This window comes from Mirounga angustirostris, unplaced genomic scaffold (genome assembly GCF_029215605.1).
Source record: "Mirounga angustirostris isolate CCGP_5_RB_7025 unplaced genomic scaffold, mMirAng1.0.hap1 SCAF_4, whole genome shotgun sequence".
Taxonomy (NCBI): domain Eukaryota; kingdom Metazoa; phylum Chordata; class Mammalia; order Carnivora; family Phocidae; genus Mirounga; species Mirounga angustirostris.
Window position 1 is genome coordinate 159049507 of NW_026991712.1, and position 22168 is coordinate 159071674.

General features: G+C 42.3%; 1 protein-coding gene across 7 annotated transcripts; it reads right to left on the reverse strand.

Annotated features, from left to right (window-relative positions):
- Positions 1–2962: 2962 nt before the first annotated feature.
- Positions 2963–17237, reverse strand: ZFP69 (ZFP69 zinc finger protein). Of its 7 annotated transcripts, none has more exons than XM_064589371.1 (6): positions 16695–17237; positions 15103–15575; positions 13699–13784; positions 8771–8897; positions 8389–8487; positions 2963–4322 (listed from the first exon to the last, which is right to left on the reverse strand). In XM_064589371.1, exons 2-6 carry the CDS (start codon positions 15227–15229, stop codon positions 3190–3192), a joined length of 1572 nt encoding a protein of 523 aa, XP_064445441.1. In that variant the 5' UTR covers positions 15230–15575; positions 16695–17237; the 3' UTR covers positions 2963–3189. The 7 variants fall into 7 exon arrangements, with proteins under 7 accessions (XP_064445441.1, XP_045753929.1, XP_064445440.1 ...); XM_045897973.3 differs by having other exon boundaries at positions 15103–15578; XM_064589370.1 differs by having other exon boundaries at positions 16594–17237.
- Between the last annotated feature and the right edge of the window lie 4931 nt (positions 17238–22168).

Genomic DNA, 22168 nt, shown 5'->3' on the forward strand with positions numbered 1-22168 from the left:
CTGGATTGAGGGTACAGATTTCATTGAAAAGATTATGAGTTGAGTTTTGGACATACTTTGAGGTGACTATGGGATATCCAAATGGAGATATTCAGTAGGATGTTGACGATAATGTTCTGGAGTTCAGGAGAGATTCCTAAGATAGAGATGTAGATTTAAAAAGTGTTGAGATGTTAACAAAATCAGACAAAATGTGTAGCTTGAGAAAAGGCCATGCCTAAGGACATAGCCCCAGGGAAGAGCATTTATGTGATCAGCAGAGGGAGAAGTGCCTGTAAGATAACCAGAAAGAAGGAACAGGCGGAAATAGGCAAAACCAATGGATAGGCTCTAAAGTTATTAAGACCTCCTGAAGCAGTAGCAGATCTAAGAAATAAAACTTAGAATGGCAAAGAACAGCTTTGTGTAGCCATTAAGGGCAGGTGTTTGGAAAGCTAAGCTAAACCTGGAGAAAAAAAATGCTCAAAAATACAACTCAGGCAAAGGACATGAATAATTAAGGGGGACTCTGTTTCTTCATCTATAAAGTGAGTTTTTTGGGTTTTTTTTTAAGATTTTATTTGTCAGAGAGAGCACAAGCAAGGGGAGTAGCAGGCAGAGGGAGAAGCAGGCTCCCCGATGAGCAAGGAGCCTAATGCAGCACTCAATCCAAGGACCCGGGGATCATGACCTGAGCCGAAGGCAGACACTTAACTGACTGAGCCACCCAGGTGTCCCTAAAGTGAGGAGTTCTTTTTTTTTTTTAAAGATTTTATTTATTCATTTGAGACAGAGAGAATGAGAGAGAGCATGAGAGGGAGGAGGGTCAGAGGGAGAAGCAGACTCCCTGCCGAGCCAGGAGCCCGATGTGGGGCTTGATCCCAGGACCCTGGAATCATGACCTGAGCCGAAGGCAGATGCTTAACCATCTGAGCCACCCAGGCGCCTCAAGGAATTCTAAATAAGTGAATTCCTAGACCCTGTCCAGTTCTAAAATTCTGATCCTATGAGCTGTTGTCAAAAAGTGAGTTAGGATCTGGAATTCTATGAACAGTAACGCTTTCTGCTCTCTTGCCCCTCCAGACACCCCCCACCCAATTCACACCATACACATGGTTCCCACAGAAGTTCTCTGCCTACCTAGAGGTGGGCACCTGACCTGGCTGGGCCAATAAGAGAACTTTCCTAGGATTTTAAGATAGGAAGTAAGAAAGAGAAGACAGTATCTTTTTTCTGGGCGATGGAAGCAATATATATAAAATCTGGAGCTGATGGTAACTGCAATTTGCTACAAGGTGTTAAAAAAAAAAAAACATAAAAAGCACAGGTGAGAGATGGAGAGAAAGCTGCCTGGGTTTCCTCAAGTGCTTCAGGTCCTAGTTCCAGTCTGCTGTTAGAATGTGTTGCAGCCTATGAATTACAGGATACCCCAATATCCCTCTAATAACACCCCCACTTTGAGACTTAAATTGCCCCCAAATGATTTGTGTTATTTGACCAGAGTCTCAACTAATCTACTGAGCTCAGTCAGAGCCCACATGGGAAGGAGGAAAATGGGAGATGGAACTCTAAAGTAGCACCAACTACAATGGAGGATCTAGGTGCCAGGCTTTGGTTTATAACTGGAGTAGTGGCTGTGGGATGGAAATCAGGGGAAATCCATTACCATTTTACAGAATCACTAAAACTGTAATAAACGTTTACCAGATTGAAAAATGAACATGTACAAAACCATGTGGTCCTAGTCTTGGTGCTCAGCTTTCACAACATAAGCAATGTTAATTAATGCTCTCACTCATTCATTAATGCTTATTAGAAAGTCACATCCTACCTCTTTTCTGTCTTCCTCCATGTGTTAACTGTAACTTGCTAACATAACCATCCTGTAAAAGGCTGTGTGGTTGATCATTCATGGGACACCCTGCCATCTAAGTAACCTGACTCAATTGTCAGTGTTCCTCCATTCCATCAGACGGGCTGCAGACAAAATTTTACTTGCTAAGTGTATTGGTCTCCTTAAAGGGACTCTCATTGATCAGGCAGCTCCAGCCTCAGAAGTCAGGGACTGGAGCAGTTGGTGGAGAAAGAGTTTCTCCTTCTCCAGCTGAGACTTTGGTGGGCGTGGCTGCTGTTCAGGAAGATGCAGATTCCTCTCTGGCTCCAGGAATGGCAAGCACCCCTCTTCCTGGGGATGCATTGAGTTACTGTTAAGTTACTGAGACAAACAGTGATGATTGAAAGGGCAGCTGGTCCAGGACATGCTTCAGCATCAGGCAGCTCCTACAGTTCTCTATCTTGCTGATAGGAAAATAAGTTGGTCTAACCTCTCTATGAAGGCCAGTTTGGCAATATCCATCATAAAAATGTACATACCCTCTAGTAAGAGATTCCAGTTCTCAGAATTTACCCTACATATATACTTACATGTGAGAGAAATTAAAAAAATGTTTCAGACTATTCATTGCAACAAAAGACTGGAAATCCAAAAGTCCATCCATAGTGAACTAGCTAAATAAAGTACAAACCACAGGATATTATGCAGTTGTAAAAAACAATGAGTAGGCACTTTACTAATATGGAATGATCTTCATGATATATGGTTAAGTAATAAAAGTAATGTGCAGATGTGTTTACAAAGGAGGCTGCCATTATTCTTAAAAAGAAAAACTCTGCGTTTGTATTCTCTTGGATACAAACAGAAAAATCTCTGGAAGGGTGCATAAAGTGGTTGCCTCTATAAAAAATTTGGTGGGGGGGGATGTAGGAAAAGGATTTTTCACTTATACAGCTATGCCTTTTGAGCCTTACACCATTTTTAAGTTTCCCCATTAAAAAAAATAAAAGTTAAAAAAAAAAAGTTTACTTAAAAAATAGGGGTGGTGATATTTTTGACTGTTCTTCCCAATTGTTAGTCTATAAATGAGTGAATGCCCACGGAGAATAACTAATCCACATGAAATCAGAAAGATAACAATTATGTGTGCACTTTCCATTATGCTGAATTTAATTTAAAGGACCATCCTTTATTCTTGATTGAGTACTTTGTACAGAGGTGTTAGTAGATAGTAGTTATCAATGCACTGTTTATTTACATATTGGGCAAGATTAAAAGCTGGCATCATGATATCAATTCCTCAAATTTAAAATCCTGGACTTTAAAAACAGAATCACTGATCTAGAGCTTTTGTTCTCATGTTGAATAATCTATTTTCACATGTTATTTCGAAAGGCATTCCTCCTGTGTATCTCATGGTGTCGACTAAGTGACGAATTATAGCTGAAGGCTTTTCCGCATTCATTACATTCATAAGGTTTTTCTCCAGTGTGGTGTCTCTGATGTTTCTTAAAGGATGAATCATGCCGGTAGGCTTTTCCACAGCGGTTGCATTCATATGCTTTCACTCCTGTATGAACAGTTTTATGGTTGCTAAGGTGTATCCTCTGCCTAAAGGCTTTCCCACATTCCTTACATTTGTAGGGTCTCTCCCCAGTATGGATCCTCTGGTGATGTGTTAGGTATGCTCTATGACTAAAGGTTTTACAACACGCAGTGCATGCATAGGGCTTCTCCCCAGTGTGAATTCTTATATGTTCACTAAGGTGTCTAATTTGTCGGAAGGTTTTCCCACATTCATTGCACGTAAAGGGTTTCTCTCCAGAATGAGTTCTCAGATGCTGGATCAAGCTAATGTTCTGGCTGAAAGCTTTCTGACATTTATCGCATACGTAGGGTTTCTCTCCAGTGTGAGTTCTGTGATGCTGATTAAGAGATGAGCGATGTCTGAAGGCTTTGCCACATTCTTCACATTCAAAGGGTTTCTCACCGGTATGGATCCTCTGGTGTGTAGTCAGTGATGCGCTTTGACTAAAGGCCCTTCCACATTCCTTACACCTGAAAGGCTTTTCACCAGTATGAATTCTCATGTGTTCAGTAAGATGAATGGGTTGTTTGAAGTTTTTTTCACATATATTACATTCATAGGTTTTTGTTCTTATGTAACTCGGATGATTAATCAAGTCTAATTTGTATTTGTTCCTCTTTCTAGGTGTTTCACATTTATGGTGCCTCTGCTCTATAATAACATTTGAACTGACAATATTTTCCCCAAATTTGTTAGTTTCTTGGCCACTCTTCTTGTGGGTCAGGATGGCTTGTCTTACATCTCTCCCATGGGTTTCCTGGTGCCTTTCTAAGTCACCATCATACTTAGAGACTTTTCTCAGTGTGGAATAAATGACATCATCTCTCAGGAACCCTTCCATCATAATGCCATGATATAACTGTTCCTGTAAGATGTCATTCTTTGCAGTTGATGCATTGGTTTCTGTTTTATTCTTCAAGTCTGAAAGAAATGGAAACATGCAAATAACTCACATCCATTATGCTTTAAAAAATCAATTATTGTAATGAGTAAGACAGAAATTTAGATAACTATAAAGTATGAGATTTTGATTACAGTTGACCCTTGAACAACATGGGGGTTGGGATACCAACCCCAATACAGTAAAAAATCCATGTATAACTTTTGACTCCCCCCAAAACTTAACTACTAATAGCCTACTGTTGCCTAGAAGCCTTACTGATAAGTCAATTAACACATTTTTTATGTTATATGTATCATATACTACAGGCTTACAATAAAGAGAAAATGTTAAATTATAAGGAAGAAAAAATACATTTATAGTGCTGTAAAAAATCCACATATAAGTGGACCCATGCAGTGCAAACCAGTGTTGTTCAAGGGTCAACTGCACAATTAAATATGGTTATGCAACCACGGGGGAGGTAATGGGAAGTTAAGAAACAGATAAATAAGGAAAATGTGTGATTTTATATAGAGAGTAAAATTTGAGTACTTTAGACCTGTTCTTTCTAATACTAAATAATCAAATTTCAGAGCTATGTCTTATGAATATCTTTTAATTGACAACCACTTTTGGAAAACAATATCAAAAAGATAAAAAGATGTCCCTCTCCCCACACCAGCAGCAGGAGGAAATGCTCATTCAAAAAATAAGGTATGAACTAAGAACTTTCATAAAAACATTAAGCTTTTATTGAAACTTGTATTAATAGTTACATTGTTCTATTTTCTGTGGTTATTAGTCTGTCCCTAGAAAGGAGACTTGTAAGAAACCCAGACTATGTTGCTATTACTTTTTTTTTTAAAGATTTTATTTATGTATTTGACAGAGAGAGAGTTAGCGAGAGCAGGAACACAAGCAGGGGGAGTGGGAGAGGGAGAAACAGACTCCCCACCAAGCAGGGAGCCCAATGTGGGGCTCGATCCCAGGACCCTGGGGTCATGACCTGAGCCGAAGGCAGACGCTTAATGGCTGAGCCACCCAGGCGCCCCACTATGTTGCTATTATTGCTATGTTCCATGAAAGTATCTTTTACCTTTCTTGACGGGGGAGGGGAGTGACAGAGGAATAGGGAGAGAGAGAATCTTAAGAAGGCTCCACGCCCAGTAGGGCGCGATCTTACAACCCTGAGATCATGACCTAAGCCAAAATCAAGAGTCGAACACTTAACTGACTGAACCACCCAGGTGCCCCTGAAAAAATCTTTTATCCTTTAAAATTCTGACTGGCTTTTTTACTTGATAATTTGTTGTACCCATTACCAATATTTCAACTGACAGATCTGTATCCTGAAAGGTATAACTTCTTGTAAGATTTTTTGTTCGGCACAAAAGGATCATTAGTACTAACAAATTTTTTTTTTTTAAGTACTTACAAATTCTTAATGAGTAAAGGCAATAATAGAGTCTATGCTCTGTAGGCTTCTGATTCTAGTCCTGAATATGGGAGGGGGAAGAGAAGAGGACAGGGAAAGAGAGAAGAAGCCACCATCTATGTCCCCTTTCCCAATTCAGTATCCAGGCCTGAAGAAGAACCAAACTATTGAAAAAAAGATTTAACTTTGAATGAAGTTGGGAGTTTTTGTTATTGCCCTAAACTAAACATTTTACTAAAATCAGATTGTTCTTATTATTTAAAGGGACTGGACCATCTAGATGAAAATCATGGTAGCTTTTATTATTTTCATTATTTTAAGTTGAAAAAGATAAAACCCAAGAGAACATATAAACAAATTGTTGGAATTAATAATGGAGTGAAACAAGGTGGCTAGCTATAAGATCAATATATAAAACCAAATGTGCTATTACACACCAACAACAAACAGAAAACATAATTTAAAAATATATACTATTGGGGCGTCTGGGTGGCTCAGTCGGTGCTTTCGGCTCAGGTCATGATCCCAGGGTTCTGGGATCAAAACCCACATCGGGCTCCCTGCTCAGCGGAGAGCCTGCTTCTACCTCTCCCTCTGCCTGCCACTCTGCCTACTTGTGCTCTCTCTATCTGTCAAATAAATAAAATCTTTAAAAAATACACACACACACACACAATCTACAATAGCAAAATATAAGGTCTTCAAGATGAACCTAAAAGGGGATGTAATATGAAGAAGACCTTATAGGGAAAATTCTGAAACTTTATTTTTAAAAAAGTTAGGAAATACCAATAAATGGAGCAATTTACCATGTTTCTGGAATAATAAAACTCAGTATCATAATATTAATTCCCCCCAAAGTTGATCTATAAATCCAATTCTATTCCAATCAAAATACCACCGGAGTATTTGCACACATGCACATGTGTGTATGTGTGTGGGTGTGAAATTTGATGCACTCATTTGTATGGAAAAAGCAGGAGGCTAAGAATAACCAGGACAATTTTGAAGAACACAGTGGGAGAACCTCTACCAGATATGCACCTCACTATGAAACACAGTAATTAACTTGCCATTAGAGTAGGGCTAGAAATTCCAGGTGAATTAACTCTAAATATGAAAAGCCAAATCTTAAAAATATAAGAATATATACTACATCAATTTTTCTATAAATCAAGAAAAAAGATAATAATAGAGCAATTGGCAAAGGATATAAACAATTTATGTAAGAGAACTCTGGATGGTCAATAAACAAGAAAAGTATGCTCCTCTTGCTAGTAATCAGGAAAATGAAAGAAACAACAAGATACCAAATTCACCCACAAATTTACAAAAATTTTATTTTTTTATTTTCAATTTATTTATTTTTAAAGATTTTATTTATTTATTTGAGGGGTAGGGACAGAGGGAGAGAAAGAATCTGGAGCAGACTCCACACTGAGCATGGAGCCTGAGATGGGGCTTGATCCCACGACCCTGATCCTGACCTGAGCTGAAATAAAGAGTCGGGATTCTCAACTGACTGAGCCACCCAGGCACCCCTACGATAATTTTAAAGTTTGACAAGGCCAAGTGCTGACAAAGATGCTGAGCTCTGGGAACTCTTATGGCTTGCTGATGGGAGGACAAACTGGTGCAACTGCTTTGTCGAGCAAATTGGTAATCTCCAGCAAAATGAAGGTGCATATACACCATGACCAAAAATTTTGCTTCCACCAAACATCTCGAAATACTTGCATATGTACATAGGAAGACATTGCATCTTGGTAACCCCCAACCTTAGAAACAATATAAATGTATATTAATAGGAAAATGGATAAATTGTGGTTTATTAGTTCAGTGGAAATAAAAGAACTAGAACAACATAGATTTCAACCATGTTGAATGAGATAAGCAAGTAGAAGTATATACACCATTTATTTAAAGAATAAGAACATGCAAAACAATACTATATATTGTTTCGGGATATACACATATAATGAAAGTATGAAGACATGTGAAAATGACAATATTTAAACTCTGAAAAGTGGGTTATTTCAAAAAGTAGGAGTGTAACAGCAGGGCTTCAACTCTTTTTTTTCTTAATCTAGTTGGAAGCTACATAGAAGTTTGTTTTAATGTTCTCTATGCCTTACTGAGCACCTAAAATATTCCATAATAAAGCAAAATTTAAGGAGATGATTAAAGACCACTGAATTTGTGGTAATTTCTCTTGCAAGAATTTTCATATAGTTGTTACAAAAAATACAAAAGATACACGAGTTTAAAAGAGACTGAGAATCAAAGCTGAAATTGTAAAACGGAAGTTAGCAAAAAGTGGAAATAGAATGGAAGAGAGAAAATTAAAGATCTGTCAGATGCAGTGAGAGTCCTGAAAAGAGGTGTGTTTTCTGTGAGGAGAGACCATGTACATCTGACTGCTTAGAGAAAGGAGCTTTCAATTCAGAGTTCAGGATACTGAAGAAAAGAGGGAAAGTCAAGTTTAACCTTAATGAAGACAAAATTTCTTCCCTCCAACTGCAGAGAGACTTTTGCAAGGTCAGGTGAAGTAAAGGGGTGACGGAGGGAGGGGTGAAGTCAGGTTTAGCGCATGCCCTGTCCAGGTGCTGGAGGAACACTTCGGGAACTCTGGCCTACATATTAAAATGTACTACCTGTCCTGGTCTCACCTGAACTGGGATCTCCTGGGCCTTCTTTCTCTGTCATCCATGGTTCTTGTCCTTTCTCCAACTGGGATATCACACTAGGTTTGGAAAGTTGGTATCCTGCTTATAAAGTAAAAAAAAAAAAGCATGAATGGTTATGCTGAGTTCTAAGAACTATCCCCAGAATTTCGTTCTAGTCCTCTGATATTCAGGGTCTCTGAAGATGGAAAGGGGCACCACAGAATGTCTTTCTATTCTAGCTCTACCAAGTAAAGCTGTTCCCCCAAGGAATGTGACATCTCTAATACAGAACCCAAGGTCAAGCTCCAGACAACATTTAATAATTTAGAAATAAGGACTCTCCTATAATGGGCAGGTTTCCTGGATGAATGTTTGCCATCCTTACCCACTGAGACCAGGTTCCCATAGTTCTCCAGCATCACCTCCCGGTATAGATTTCGGTGAGCAGGGGCCAGTTGCCCCCACTCCTCCTGGGTGAAGTCCACAGATATGTCCTTGAAGGTCAACAGTCCCTAGAATATTGAATATATTCCTTTTCAGAGACCACCTCCATCAAGTTCCAAGGAGTTCTGACAGAATTCTAAGTTCTGAGAGATTCTAAACTAGTTTTACTGGGAACCTCCTTTGGATGTGTTTAAAAATCCTTTAGAGATTATCATAAATAAATATTTGGAAAAACAGGTAGTCATATGTGCCTTAGAAAAAAATTAAGCAGGATAAGGGAGGAACATGGAGAACACAGTGAGGGGAGAGAAGGATCTTTTATGCAGGGTGGTAGGGGAAGGCCTTTCTAAAAAGGTGGTATTTGATCAGAGACATGAACTCAGTGAGGGAGAGCTATGTGGAAATCTGAGGGGAGAGCATTCCAGGCAGGTACAAAGGACCTAAAGTGAGAGCATCCTTGGCTTGTCTGAGGAACAGGAGAGTGAACAGCATCACTGGTGAAGGGTGGCGAAGGAAGGAGTAGGAGATGAGATTACAGAGGCTGGGGGCGGCGGGGCGGGGGGGGGAGGCTTTCAGCACTTATTATCAAGCAACCAATGCATTCCTGCTGAGCTTAAATTCTGGGGCCCCACTGGAGTTTAATGCAAAGATGAACAAAACTGTCTGGAACTGTGGTCTAACCCCAGCCTAGCTCAAATACTTGAAGAGCTAAAAAAGATCAGTTCCTCCCCCCCCCCCCCCCCCCGCCCCAGCTATGGTGGCATGAGCTTTTGTAGTTGGGTTAATCAGAAGTGAACTGAATCAAATAAAAGCTGTATCTCAGCCAGAGCTCAGCCACGGCTCTAGGGGGAATATGAATAATCAGTCCCTCATCTTAACCACCAAACAGAGGAAAGGGCTTAGTCTCCTGAAAATAAACAGAGCTAAACAAACAAACTATATTTCATCCCCCACTGTTCTTTAATACCCAGTATCTGAACTACTATATAAAACTGTTACACATGTAAAAGAGAAGGAAATCCGATCTATAAAGAAGAAAATAAAAATCAATAGAAGCAAACCCATAGGTGGCCAAGGCATTGGAATTAGCAGACAAGAAGTTTAAAGCAAGTATTAAAATATATGTTAAAAAATTTACAATAAAGTATGGATAGAGGGACACCTGGGTGGCTCAGTCGGTTAAGCATCCGACTCTTGATTTCATCTCAGGTCATGAGATCGAGCCCCATGTCAGGCTCTGTGCTGGGTGTGGAGCCTGCTTGAGAGTCTTCTCTCCCCCTTTCCCTCTGCCTCTTCCTGCCCCCCACTCACTCTCTCACTCAAAAAAAAAAAAAAAAAAAGGACAGACTAGGTGAAAACAAGGGGTAATTGAGGAAGAGAAAGAATGCTAAAGAACTAAAAGAAAATTCTACAAATGAGAAATACAATACCTGAAAAATCCACTGAATGGACTTTGGCAGATTGAACCCTGACAAAGATGAGATCCGTGTAACTTAAGACAGGTCAATAGATATTGTTCAAACGGAAGCACCAGGAGCAAAAAAAAAAATAACCCGGGATAATACCAAGTGGTTTAATATACATGTATATTTAGAATTTAGAATCTCAGAAGGAGATAAAAGAATGGGCAGAAAAAAATGGTAAGAAATAAAGGCTGAAAATTTTCCAAATTTGGAAAAAAAAAAAATCAAGCCACAGATCCAAGAAGCTCAGCAAATCCCAAAAAGAATAAATTCAAAGAAAATCATCCCTGGGAACACTGTAGTAAAACTGCTGAAAAGCAAAGACAAAAGGGAAGACCATGACAGTAGCCGGAAGAAGGCAGGAAAGGAGGAACAGAAACACAAGAAAAGTTGGTATAAACAAACAGAAAGATATGTCACCTAGAGGGAGAGAATAGTAACAGCTGACTTCTCATTCGAAACAGTACAAGCTAAAGCATCATGGAACACTTTTAAGTGCTTAAAAGAAAAAAGTCACCCTAGAGTTCTATATCCAGCAAAAGATTCTCAAGTAGGAAGACAACAGAAAGACATCTTAAGATCAGCAAAAGCTGTGAGAATCCATCAGAACAGCCACACTACAAGAAATGCTAAACAACATTCTTCTGGGTGAAGGGAAATGATGTTAGTTAGAAATTTGGAACTAAAAGAAGGAATGAAGAGGGCCTGTATTGGTAATTATGTAGATGGATATGAAAAGACCTCGGGTTTTTTTTCCTTTTCTTAATTTTTTTTAATAAAGATTTTATCTATTTATTTGAGAGAGAGAGCACGTGTGTGTGGGCATGAGTTGGGGGGAGGGGCAGAGGGAAACGGAGAAGCAGATTCCCTGCAGAGCAAGGAACCCAATGTGGGGCTCAATCCCAGGATCCTAAGTCCATGACCTGAGCTGACAGCAAACGCTTAACCAACTGAGCCACCTAGGCGCCCCTCCTTTATTTCTTAAAAACAATTTACTATTAAAAATAAAAATAGGGACGCCTGGGTGGCTCAGTCGTTAAGCATCTGCCTTCAGCTCAGGTCATGATCCCAGGGTCCTGGGATCGAGCCCCACATCAGGTTCCCTGTCTGGCGGGAAGCCTGCTTCTCCCTCACCCCACTCCCCCTGCTTGTGTTCCCTCTCTCGCTGTCTCTCTGTCAAATAAATAAATAAAATCTAAAAAAAAAAAAAAAAATTAAATAAATAAATAAATAAATAAAAATAAGGGGAGTATGCTTTCAATGGGGAGCCTACTTGAGATTCTCTCTCCCTCTGCCCCTCCCCCCGCTCGCTCACACGTGCACAGTCTCTCTCTCTAAAATAAATACATCTTTTTTAAAAATAAAAAAATAAAAATAAGAACAATGTACTGTGGGGCTTATAACATGTAAAGTGAAATGTATGATAACAATATACAAAGAATGGGAAAAAATAAATGGAAATATGAGGCTTTCATACCATATGTGAAACAGTATAATATTAATTCAACTGTGATATGTTCAAAACCTGTATTGTAATGGCCAGAACAACCACTAAAAGCAAATCAAACAAGTATAGCTAAAAGGCCATCAGAGGACATAAAGTGGAATACTAAAAAACTATGCAATCCAAGAGGAAGCAGAAGAGGATCAAAGAAACAAAGATGGGTGAACAGCAAACAAAAAACAAGAATACACACTTAAATCCCACTGTATCAACGAGTATGGTAACTGTAAATGCACGAAACAAGCAAGACACGGCTATATGTAAGGTCACACTTTAAATATAAAGACACAGATAAGGTTAAAAGCAAAAGAACTGAAAAAGCTATGCCACACAAACTATAACTAAAAGGACACTGGAGGAACTATAGTAAATCAGACAGAGCGGCCTTAGGAGAAGGAATATTACTAGCCATAAAGAAGAGACATCTCATAAACTGTCAGTTCATCAAGAAGGCAACAATCCTACGCATTAATGCATCTGATAACAGAACTTAAAGCAGAGTTGACAGAACTAAAGGGAGATACAGACGAAACCACAATATAGATTGTAACACTCCTTTCTCAGTAATTGATACAAGTAGACAAAAATGTATCAAGGGTTCAGATTTGAACAACCTATCAGCCAACGGAAACTAACAGACATTTATAGTATGAAACACTATACCTACCAACCGCAGAATATAAATTCTTTTTAAAACTTTTTATTTTGAGATAATTATAGATTCCCATACAGTTGTAAGAAATAACACAGAGATCCCATGTACTCTCTACTGGGAACAAAGCAGTTTTGATTGGAAAGAGGCATGAGGGAACTTTCTGAGATGGTAGAAATGGTCTATATTTGGTTACAGGGTGTACATATATGCCAAAATACAACTATACACTTTCTTAAGTGTATTTTCCTATATTTAAATTGTATCTCAATTTTTAAAAAATTTAATCTTTTCCTAGCACTAAGAATCCCATCAGTTTTTGATAAATGTCAAGAGGCGAGGAATTCCAGATAGTGGAATGTAGAGATAACTCTTTAAATAATTAGACTATTATAACTTCTTCCCTATTGCTGTAAGTAACGTTGAAATGCATTTCAATCCTAGAAGGAATCAGCATCTGAATCAGCTAAGGAAAGTGGGATTGTAAAAAAAAAACTGCCCCATCACCAAGCAAATAAAGACAAGAGATAAACTCAAATCCTGTCCCATCTAACTTCAGAACCCCAGTTCTTTTCGCTTAAAACTCTGTCATCGAATAACAGCTCATCTTTAATAGTCTTCCTTTCTCACTCATTCTACAATTTTCCTCCTGTTTCTCCTATGCTTCTAGGCAGTAGTGAGGACAGCCTGTGAGAACTGCCCATCCTGTCTAACGTGTGTGCCGTGTGGCCAGACCATTTCTTCCCCATTCACTTCTCCTTCAGTTGCAGTTTGACCTCTGCTCCCAATACTATACTAAGGGTCACTGCAGGAAGTTCACCAGTGATATGTGTTCAGCACTTAAGAATGTCAGGACCTTCTTCTCCCTTAACAAAGCTTGTTTCTGAGTATAAAATACTAAAAAAAAAACACAACAAACTGATGTACATCTTAGACTCCAAGTGGTTATGTGTTTGTTTTTAGGGGCTAGAATTCTATCATTCATTTTGCTTTCTCTACGGAAATCAGCACAGCGTTAAATCTAGATGTTGGTCACAAACAAGAGTTAATAATAGGAGGGAAGCCACCATGAGTAGGGGAATGGCCACCACTGCAGCCCAGGTTTCTGTATAAGAGCAGCTTGCACTGAGCTCCCTATGTTGAACCTGTTAGCCCCAACACCACCCCACACTAAAAGGAAAAAAAAAAAGGCAAGTTAAAGCCTTAAAAACCAAACAGCATGTCAAGAAAATGAAAGGAAACCAACCCACCTGGGATTCTGCTGCTGGGGACCCAGACGTGACTTCATCCTTCAAACTTTCTTCCTGGGTCTCATCAACATCCTGAGAGAGCAGCGCTAAAGAAGGGAAAGAGTTATGAGGTTTGCATCTCCCCAAATCTCCCAAATAGAAAAACTGCCTGAAGATCTACTGAACATGGCTTTTCTCTCAAAACATTCACAGAGAGGGACACTTAGAGCAACTCAGAGCAGTCGGAGCCTCCTTAACGAGGAGTGCCTGCAGTGCATTGCTTTGGGCATTAACACTTCCCAATGGTCAACGCTGGTCCAAAAGCACAGATCTAGGCCACTCCTCTGTTCAAAGGTTTCTGACAAGAAAGAAAAATCCAAACGCTTCCCATGGACTTCAAGGTGCTCTACAACTTGCCTGAAGCATCCTTTCCCAGCATTTGTTTCTGCTATCCACCATCCTTTATCCATCCTACACATACACTAACCACACTCTTAGCCTTCAGTTAGACCAAGATATTCCCCATATTCTCCATTTCTGAACCACTCTTCAAGGCACTCTTTTCTGTACCCTTTCCCCAAATCTTCTACAAAAAACTTAGACATCTTTCAAGGCCCAATTCAATGCTATCTGCTTTGTGAAAATTTCTCCAATAAATACAATCAGAAGAATGTTTCCCATCTCTTGTCTTCAAAAAGAAGTTTACCATAGTATTTTCTTAAGCTACCTTCTATTATTTTAATCTGGATATGTGTCTTATCTCCATCAATTAACAATAAGCATTGGAGATCATCATTCATTTTTCAATCGGTCAAGATGCTTAGCAAGGTCCCTGCCTGACACAGCTAGAATAGATATCAGCTGGACTTGAAGTGTTAAAGGTATGAACTAAGAGACCGTGTGAGACACACAAATTCCTCTGTCCATCTGTCCTGACCAGACCACCAGATAATGTGTAATCTTGGACATGTTTCCCACTGACCACCTGTAAATTGAGAGTCATCAAGCATGTCATTCCTTCCTCTCTGAAAGAATGGTTCCTTTTGAAAAACACTGGCTTTCGGCCAAAATGACCAAAACTTATAAAGGAAGACCTTGGGAGGGCTTTAGGGAGTGGAAAACCTTGACCTCACTGTCTGCGAATCCCATATACTTGGGAGCCACTGGTGGGGAACACTGTTGTGTGCTGTACCTGAGGACTGGAGATGGGAACGCATGGGCACATGGCACAAGGAGCCCATGCTCAGAGCCTAACATTTCCTCTCATCACTAACCCGTTCCCAAAAGCCATAAGCCCGAACCCCAAAGACCTGCTTTCCCCCAATTTTCTCCCCAAGAGACCACCTCAGTGAAGTGTGTACCTATCTTTTCACACACAATTGAGAATTCTTCTTTCCCCATTCCCCTCCATCAGCCTATTCTCACCTTCTCCTTCAAACATCTTAGTCACGTCCTCCCACAAGGGCGCCCCCTCCTTGGCCTTCTTTGGATGGCGCAACTTCACCCAGGTGCTGGCCTCCGTGGGCAGGGTGATCAGGAGCTGCTGCAGCATGACGATGCCCACCCAACTGGGCTTGTCCACTTCTGGTGAGGTAAACTGCCAGAACCTCTACTGAGAGCCTTCACAGGTGTGTCGTCTCCTCTGAGCACAATCTCCTGCCCTCAGGACTTTGGTGTGTCCCTGTGGTACCAGAAGCTGGGGGCTCCTAGAGGCTGATCTGACTTTAACTCTGAAAAACTGACTTCTCTCTTAAGTACTGCCCCTTTGGGAGGCAGCCAGTTGAGTAGGTTTGAGTGCATGCCTCTATATTCTTCTAGAGGAGCAAAAGGCAGAAGAGGGATCCAGAAGCATTCACCACACAGCCAGAACTCCAGAACTTGCAGAAATATATTTTAAACTGCTAAAGATCCAAAAACAAAGATTTGGCATCAATGTGGGAATAAGTATAATCAATGTTCTTGGATGTGGTTGTCTCCCAGTTCCATACGCACAAACACAAACAGCCAAAGATATACAAACAAGCATGGGCGCTGCCTTGACGTCCCCCCTTGTAAGCTGCAAGCATCTTTTGCCTGGACACAGGCTTTGGAGTTAAGAGGGCAAGTTTTGAAATCAGACAACTTGGGTTGGAATCCTGACACTTGTACTTAAAAGCTCTAAGGCACTTCAACTCTCTGACCTTCAGTTTCTTCATCTATAAAATGGGGATAAAATTATACTTTATAGGGCTGTAATATTAATTGAAACAATGTCAGGCATACAGAAAACCCTTAATAAATATTACTATAAAGTTTTGTTATAATGCTGCATCACAGCATTATCTTTTAAGCTACTTTTTAAAAATAAGTAGAGATCTAAATTTAAAGTTCAAGTATCATACGTGATGGAATAATCACACAGCTGCATTTTCACATGACCAAACAGCGCCAGACACATCCCCACCCACGCACATGCCCAGCAGCTGGCAAGTCCTTTTAACCTGTTAAGATGCCTCCTGGTTTCAGAAATGTTAAAATTGGGGGAGAGGTATGTGTTCAGACGGAGGAAATAACAGTACTCTTGAGTATCATGAGGACTACTGCAGAACTGTTTGTAGCAGGAAAATCTGTAAACAACTCAAATCTATCATCTTAACTAACCGCCCCCCACCCCCGACATCTGAGCAGGTGCCTCCGCAGCGACCAGGTCCAGCAGATCTGGGGCCCCACGCACAGTCCGAGTTCCGTGCAAAGGGAGCTGGCTCAACTTTCTGAAGTTTGTGAGGAAGGGTACGTAGCTTACGGGCTCCGCCCCCACCCCCACCCCCCCAACCCGGCCACAAGCTGCGCCCGATGCACAAAAAGGAGCTGCATCCTGCGGGCTGGAGCATGTGGAAATAACCTGCCCCGAATACATAAAAGTAAACGTCTAGTTACCAAAGTGGGGAAACTTCCGAGCATCATTTGGAAGCTGGCCCTCCCCACTGCTCCCGGCCGTGCCTCCCCGGGACAGAGGCTGCAGACCCGCGAAGCCTCACCAGCTCGGCCCTGGACGCTGCTGGGATCAGGGACGCGCCGCAAGAGCGCTCGCTCCCGAGGCTTTCGGCGCCACAGGGTGTCTCTTCAGAGGACCGGGAGGTAGCAGATTTTGTTCTTCCCCAGCTTTCGTAGACCACATGCCCCCGCTCACCGACGATTCTCCAAAACACGCCCCACGTTCCCGCAGGCTTCCTTCGGGAGCCCCGCGGGACCTCGGCCTCCGCCTCGGACGCGGGGCTTCTCTCGGCTCCCCGCGGAGCCGGCCTAAGGCCCGCCGCCGCACCGCATCACGCCGCCGCCCTCCCTGGCGGCCTTCCGCGGCCGCGCGCCGGGGAGGGGGTCTCCGCGGGCCGCAGTGGGAGGGCTGCCCCGACCCCGCTTCCCGCAGACGCGGACGAGGATACACCTCGCGGGCTGTCGCTGTGACGCCGGGCCGGCGCCGGCGGCCGGCTCCACCCGCCGCCCCGCCTCGTGGGCCGCAGCCCCGGGTCGCCCGACGCCTCAGTCCTCCCGCCGCGCCCCGCCGTCGCCCGCGGCGCCGTGGCCCCCGCGCCGCCCGTCCCGCCCCGCCCCCGGTCCGGCCACCCCACGCGGCCGCGCAGCCAGCCGCCCGGCGCGCGCGTCTTCCGGCGGCTCCGCACACCCCGCTGCGGGCTCCGCCCACGAGGGGCCGCCCCGAGCCCGCCCACTCCCGGGAAGCCGGCGCACCCGAAAACCCGGCGCCAGAGCGACGGAGCGCGCCGGGGGCGCCCAGACCCAGGGGCAGCGGCCAGCCCGCCCACCGTGGGCGGGGCTAGGCGGCAGCCGGAGGGACCACGTGGCCCACCAGCTCTTCCGGTGGGGGAATCCCTTCTTTGTCATCCTGTCATTCATTCGTTCAGCGACTAGCTTGAGTGCCGACCATCGGTCCCGCATTGTTACAGGCTCTGAGCGTTATAGCAGTTATCAAAATGGTCCCCGCTCTCTTGGTTCTTAATTCGTGAGGAATTAAATAGATAATGTTAAACAAATTCAACCCAGTACAGTTGAAGATCTAATTGGCTTTATTGATTCATGAATGGGGTAGCATCCCATCTAGCAAGTAGAGGGGAGCACTAGGGAGTTGTATCAAATAGGTTTTTATAGGAGGGAGGGTGGGACGAGGAAGTTGCTAGCAAAGGAAAAGAAAGGATTGTTCCAGGTAAGGTCACCTTCTCTTAAGGGTTAGAGCTGGGGGTCTGATTAGGTGGATTACCTCATTTATCTTTGGGGGATGGAGAGCGCCCATGTGACATATTAGCTTAGTGGTGCCAGATCACAAAATTCCTGGTTGACTTGTTAAAGACTGTATTTCTGGGGGTGGTTGGAATTCTAATTAGCTTAGCTATTAAGCCCCAGTTTAATGACTTGGCCTAGGTGGCCCCATTTTGAGCCTGTGGTTTTCTTTTTAATGATAAAAAATAGAGAAATTAGTAACACCCCAGATGATGGTAAGGGTTATGAGGGAACAATGTGTGGAAATGGGATAATGAAGACTTTCTCTTTCTGATAGTAGTGGGGCTAGGGTATTTCTATCAACTCACCTCAGAAAACAATAAAATTAAAAACTGAAGTCTGGGGTTGCCTGGGTGGCTCAGTCGATTAAGCATCTAACTCTTGGTTTTGACTCAGGTCATGATCTCAGGGTTGGGAGATCGAGCCCCGCATCAGGCATGGAATCTGCTTGAGACTCTCTCTCTCTCTCATTGTCTCTCTCTCCCCCTCTCAGAAAAAAAAAGGGGGGGGGGAGTCTGGAATATATCTTTTTAATGTTCTTAAAGGAGTGCATTAGTTTGCTAGGACTGCCACAACAAAATACCACAGACCGGGTAGCTTTAAACAACAGACATTTATTTTCTCACAGTTCTGAAGCCTAGAAGTCCAGGATCCAGGTGTCAGCAGAGATAGGGAAACTGAAGGGACTCCGTTTTAGAAAGTCTCCATCTCTGCTGTTTCCTTGCTAGGCCCCATTTACTCGTGTTCTATCTTTCACCTTGCATCTGAGTAAACCAAGGAAGCTCTATGTTCCCACTCCAAAGGGGAAGCAAGGAAGTTAATAATTCCCTGAGTTTCATCCTCGGCCCCCACATACCTGATAACATCTAAGAAGAACTGGATCCTGAGCTCCAGGACATTAGCTTTGAACAAACCTCCGCCAACACTGGCATCCATACCCTCTATCTTCAGTGATTTATAGAATAACAGCTATTGTTCACTGACACCTTTAATCAGACCTGGATTCCTAAAGGAACACATATCCTGGACCTCTTTCCAATATAAACACCTAACACCAAGCAACATAGAGATTCGCTTCTCCTTTTATGAGTCTCCCAGACACTCTGTCTAATATACTCTATCACTTACACTATTCAATATACTCTGCTCTCATTTCCTCCTGGCTTGAGCTTGATTTCTATCCTGTGCAAAGCAGAGTACCCTCTTGGCTGGTCCTGCGGGACCCCCTCTGGGTCCTCAGACCAGGCCTGCCTACGTCAGCAGAGTTGGTTTCTCCTGAGGCCTTACTGCTTGGCTGCAAATGGCTGCCTCATTCTATGCCCTCACATGGTCTTGCCTCTGTGCGCTTGCAGGCCCCTGGTGTCTCTCTGTGTGTCCAAATTTCCTCTTCTTATAAGGACACCGGTCAGGTCGGATTAGAGCATACCCTAATGACTCGTTTTCTCTTAATCACTTCTTTAAAGTGATTAATAAATTTAATCAGTCACATTCTAAGGTACAGAGGTTAGGGTTTCAGCATATGAATTTGGCAAGGACAGGGGAGGACACAATTCTTCCCATAACAAAGTGTCTAAGAGAGGGCAAAAAAGAGAAAGTCAGGATCCAGGAGGTAATCCAACTTGTAAAATGCTTTTTTGCCCTGAGGAAAGGTGTTAACTACATATGTATATGGAGTGGAGGATGTTTGCAGCTGCATAACTAAAAGCTGGGTAGGGAGAGAAGGGCGGACATGACTGGTAACAGCCAGTGAAGAAGTGATATGTCATTGGTACAAGTGGGTTGGAAGAATTTTTCAAACTGGGTACTAGAGTGTGTCCACTGGAAAGAAATTACATCCAAAAATTTTGTGTGTGTGTGTGTGGTAAAACACATAACATAAAATTTACCATCTTAACCACTTTTAAGTGTACAGTTCCATAGCATTAACTATATTCACATGGTGAAACAGACCTCCAGAACTTTTTCAGATTTTTGAAAATCTGAAACTCTATATCCATTAAACAAGAACTCCGCCTGTCACCCTCCCTCTAGTCCCTGGGAATGGCCATTCTACTGTTTCTATGAATTTGACTACTTTTGATACTTTATATAAATGGAATCATATGATGTTGTCTTTTTAAAAGATTTTTTATTTTAGAGAAAGAGAGAGAGTGTGGTGAGTGGAGGGGGGAGGAGCAGAGGGGAAGAGAGAGGGAGAAAAAAATCACAGGCAGACTCCCTGCTGAGCATGGAGCCCAATGCAGGGCTCAATCCCACGACCCCGAGATCATGACCTGAGCGAAAAACAAGAGTCAGATGCTTAACCATCTGAGCCACCCAGGCGCCCCACAATGTCTTTTTTTTTTTATAAGATTTTATTTATTTATTTGACAGAGAGAGACACAGCGAGAGAGGAACATAAGCAGGGAGAGTGGGAGAGGGAGAAGCAGGCTCCCCGCAGAGCAGGGAGCCCGATGTGGGACTCGATCCCAGGACCCTGGGATCATGACCTGAGCCGAAGGCAGTCGCTCAACCGACTGAGCCACCCAGGCGCCCCCACAATGTCTTTTTAAATCAACATTTTAACATTGGTATATCTGGGTTCTGTCATGTTTGTATTCTTTATACATCTCTGTGATTTCATAAATGAGCATTTACTTTTTTTATCACAAGCAGAAAAGCCATAAAATGCAATATTAATAGTTTCTGGGTTTGAGTGGTTATGTGTACCTGGCATAATAAACCTGTTGTGTAGCGTCTATTAAAAGTGCCTCTTGACAGATGAAAAAGTAAGATTAAGTTTGACTAAGATCACAAAGCTAGGGGTGGTAGAGTTGGAATTTGAATACATATTTTTATGATTCCTGAATGCAAACTCTTTATCACTCTGCTATGAAGGCTTAGGATCTGAGCACAACCTAATATTCAGTGAAAAAAAAATTGCAGTTCCAAAAGCAGCTAAGCCATGATCCTAATTATGTAAAAGCACACACAAAGAAGACTCAAAATAACAAAAATAATCCTCTATGTTATCCCTGTAATGAAGGAGGGTGAAACATTATTTTAGCTCTAAGGTAATACTGCTGTACTGAATTGTCCAGGTTGGTGCTCCCCCCCACAACCTCCAAACACCACCCACAAGTATTACATTTTCAATATTCTGAGAAAATTAGTGAAACCTGTAACCAAAGCGTTAATGGGACTAATTGTAGCTGCAGACTAATAAGTGCGACTGCAAATTTTTACCCTTTTTGTTTGCCTTTAAATTTCCCAGACTCTCCTGGGAGAGGCAGATTTAAGATCTGCCCTCCCATCTCCTCATTTTGCTGCCTCTAGAATAACCCCTTTCCTTGCTGCATACTCAATGCCTGATTGTCTTTGCTATCCATTAGGTGGATGAACTTGGGTTGGGTTACAAATTTGGGGAGGAGCTCTTTGTGCATGGTTCGTTGGCCTCAGCCTGTAACAGGAGTCCGGTGGTGAGTCCTAGCCACTGCCTAGGCTCTTTGTCGTGGGGACCATCCCCAGCCCCTCCCCCCCATTGGGTGCCTCCCACTTAATTTAACTCTTGTGGCAAGGAAACAGTTTTGGGTTTGGTTTGGACAGAGATCTCTGGATGAGTTTCATATGGAGAGCATGTGAGCTTCTTTCTTTCTCCTGTTTGATTTAGATCTTAGATTTCTTCCCATTCAGATGCCTCCAAATAGGGGGTTTTGGTTCTCTTAGCTTCCTTTTCTAAAAAGTTGAGGAGGAAGTTGTTTGGCTGAGTTGGGGAAGCCCAGGCTTTGGGGAGGAATCAATGCTCACAGAGGTTGGGCTTCATTTGGTTTGTTTGTTGCTGCATCTTCTGGTATCTTTGGATAAAACTGGCTATGTTCTCATTGGAAAATGGGAAATGACAATTTGATCCCCCCATGCAGCCCTTTGGGCTGTATTTTCCAAAACTGGGCAATCATTTTTTGTAATGCTGCTTGGCCACAACACAGAGAAAAATGACCAATGAATGGATCCATACATTATAATACCATCTTGCCATTAGATTTGTTTTGTAAAAAGGAGACATTTGGAAGTTGGGCCTTTAAGATTTTGCTCGCATCTTGTTTGTGTACTTTTGTGTCCATGAATATTATAAATGTGAGATATTTTCTCTACCCCAGGGTGGTATTGCTAAAATTAATTTATAAAAGAGCTCTATTTAGTTGTTTTAAAGTAAGTGCTTGTAGGAGTTGGGTATTCTAAA

Bases quoted from the DNA above. Each gene is read 5' to 3' on its own strand.
- ZFP69 (XM_064589371.1), bottom strand. From the start codon at position 15,229: ATGCTGCAGCAGCTCCTGATCACCCTGCCCACGGAGGCCAGCACCTGG. The intron at 13,785-15,102 runs GTGAGAATAGGC...TCCCTTCTTTAG, and splicing joins TAAGATGTTTGAAGGAGAAG to CGCTGCTCTCTCAGGATGTT. The intron at 4,323-8,388 runs GTGAGACCAGGA...CATTTCTTTCAG, and splicing joins CCCAGGAGATCCCAGTTCAG to ACTTGAAGAATAAAACAGAA.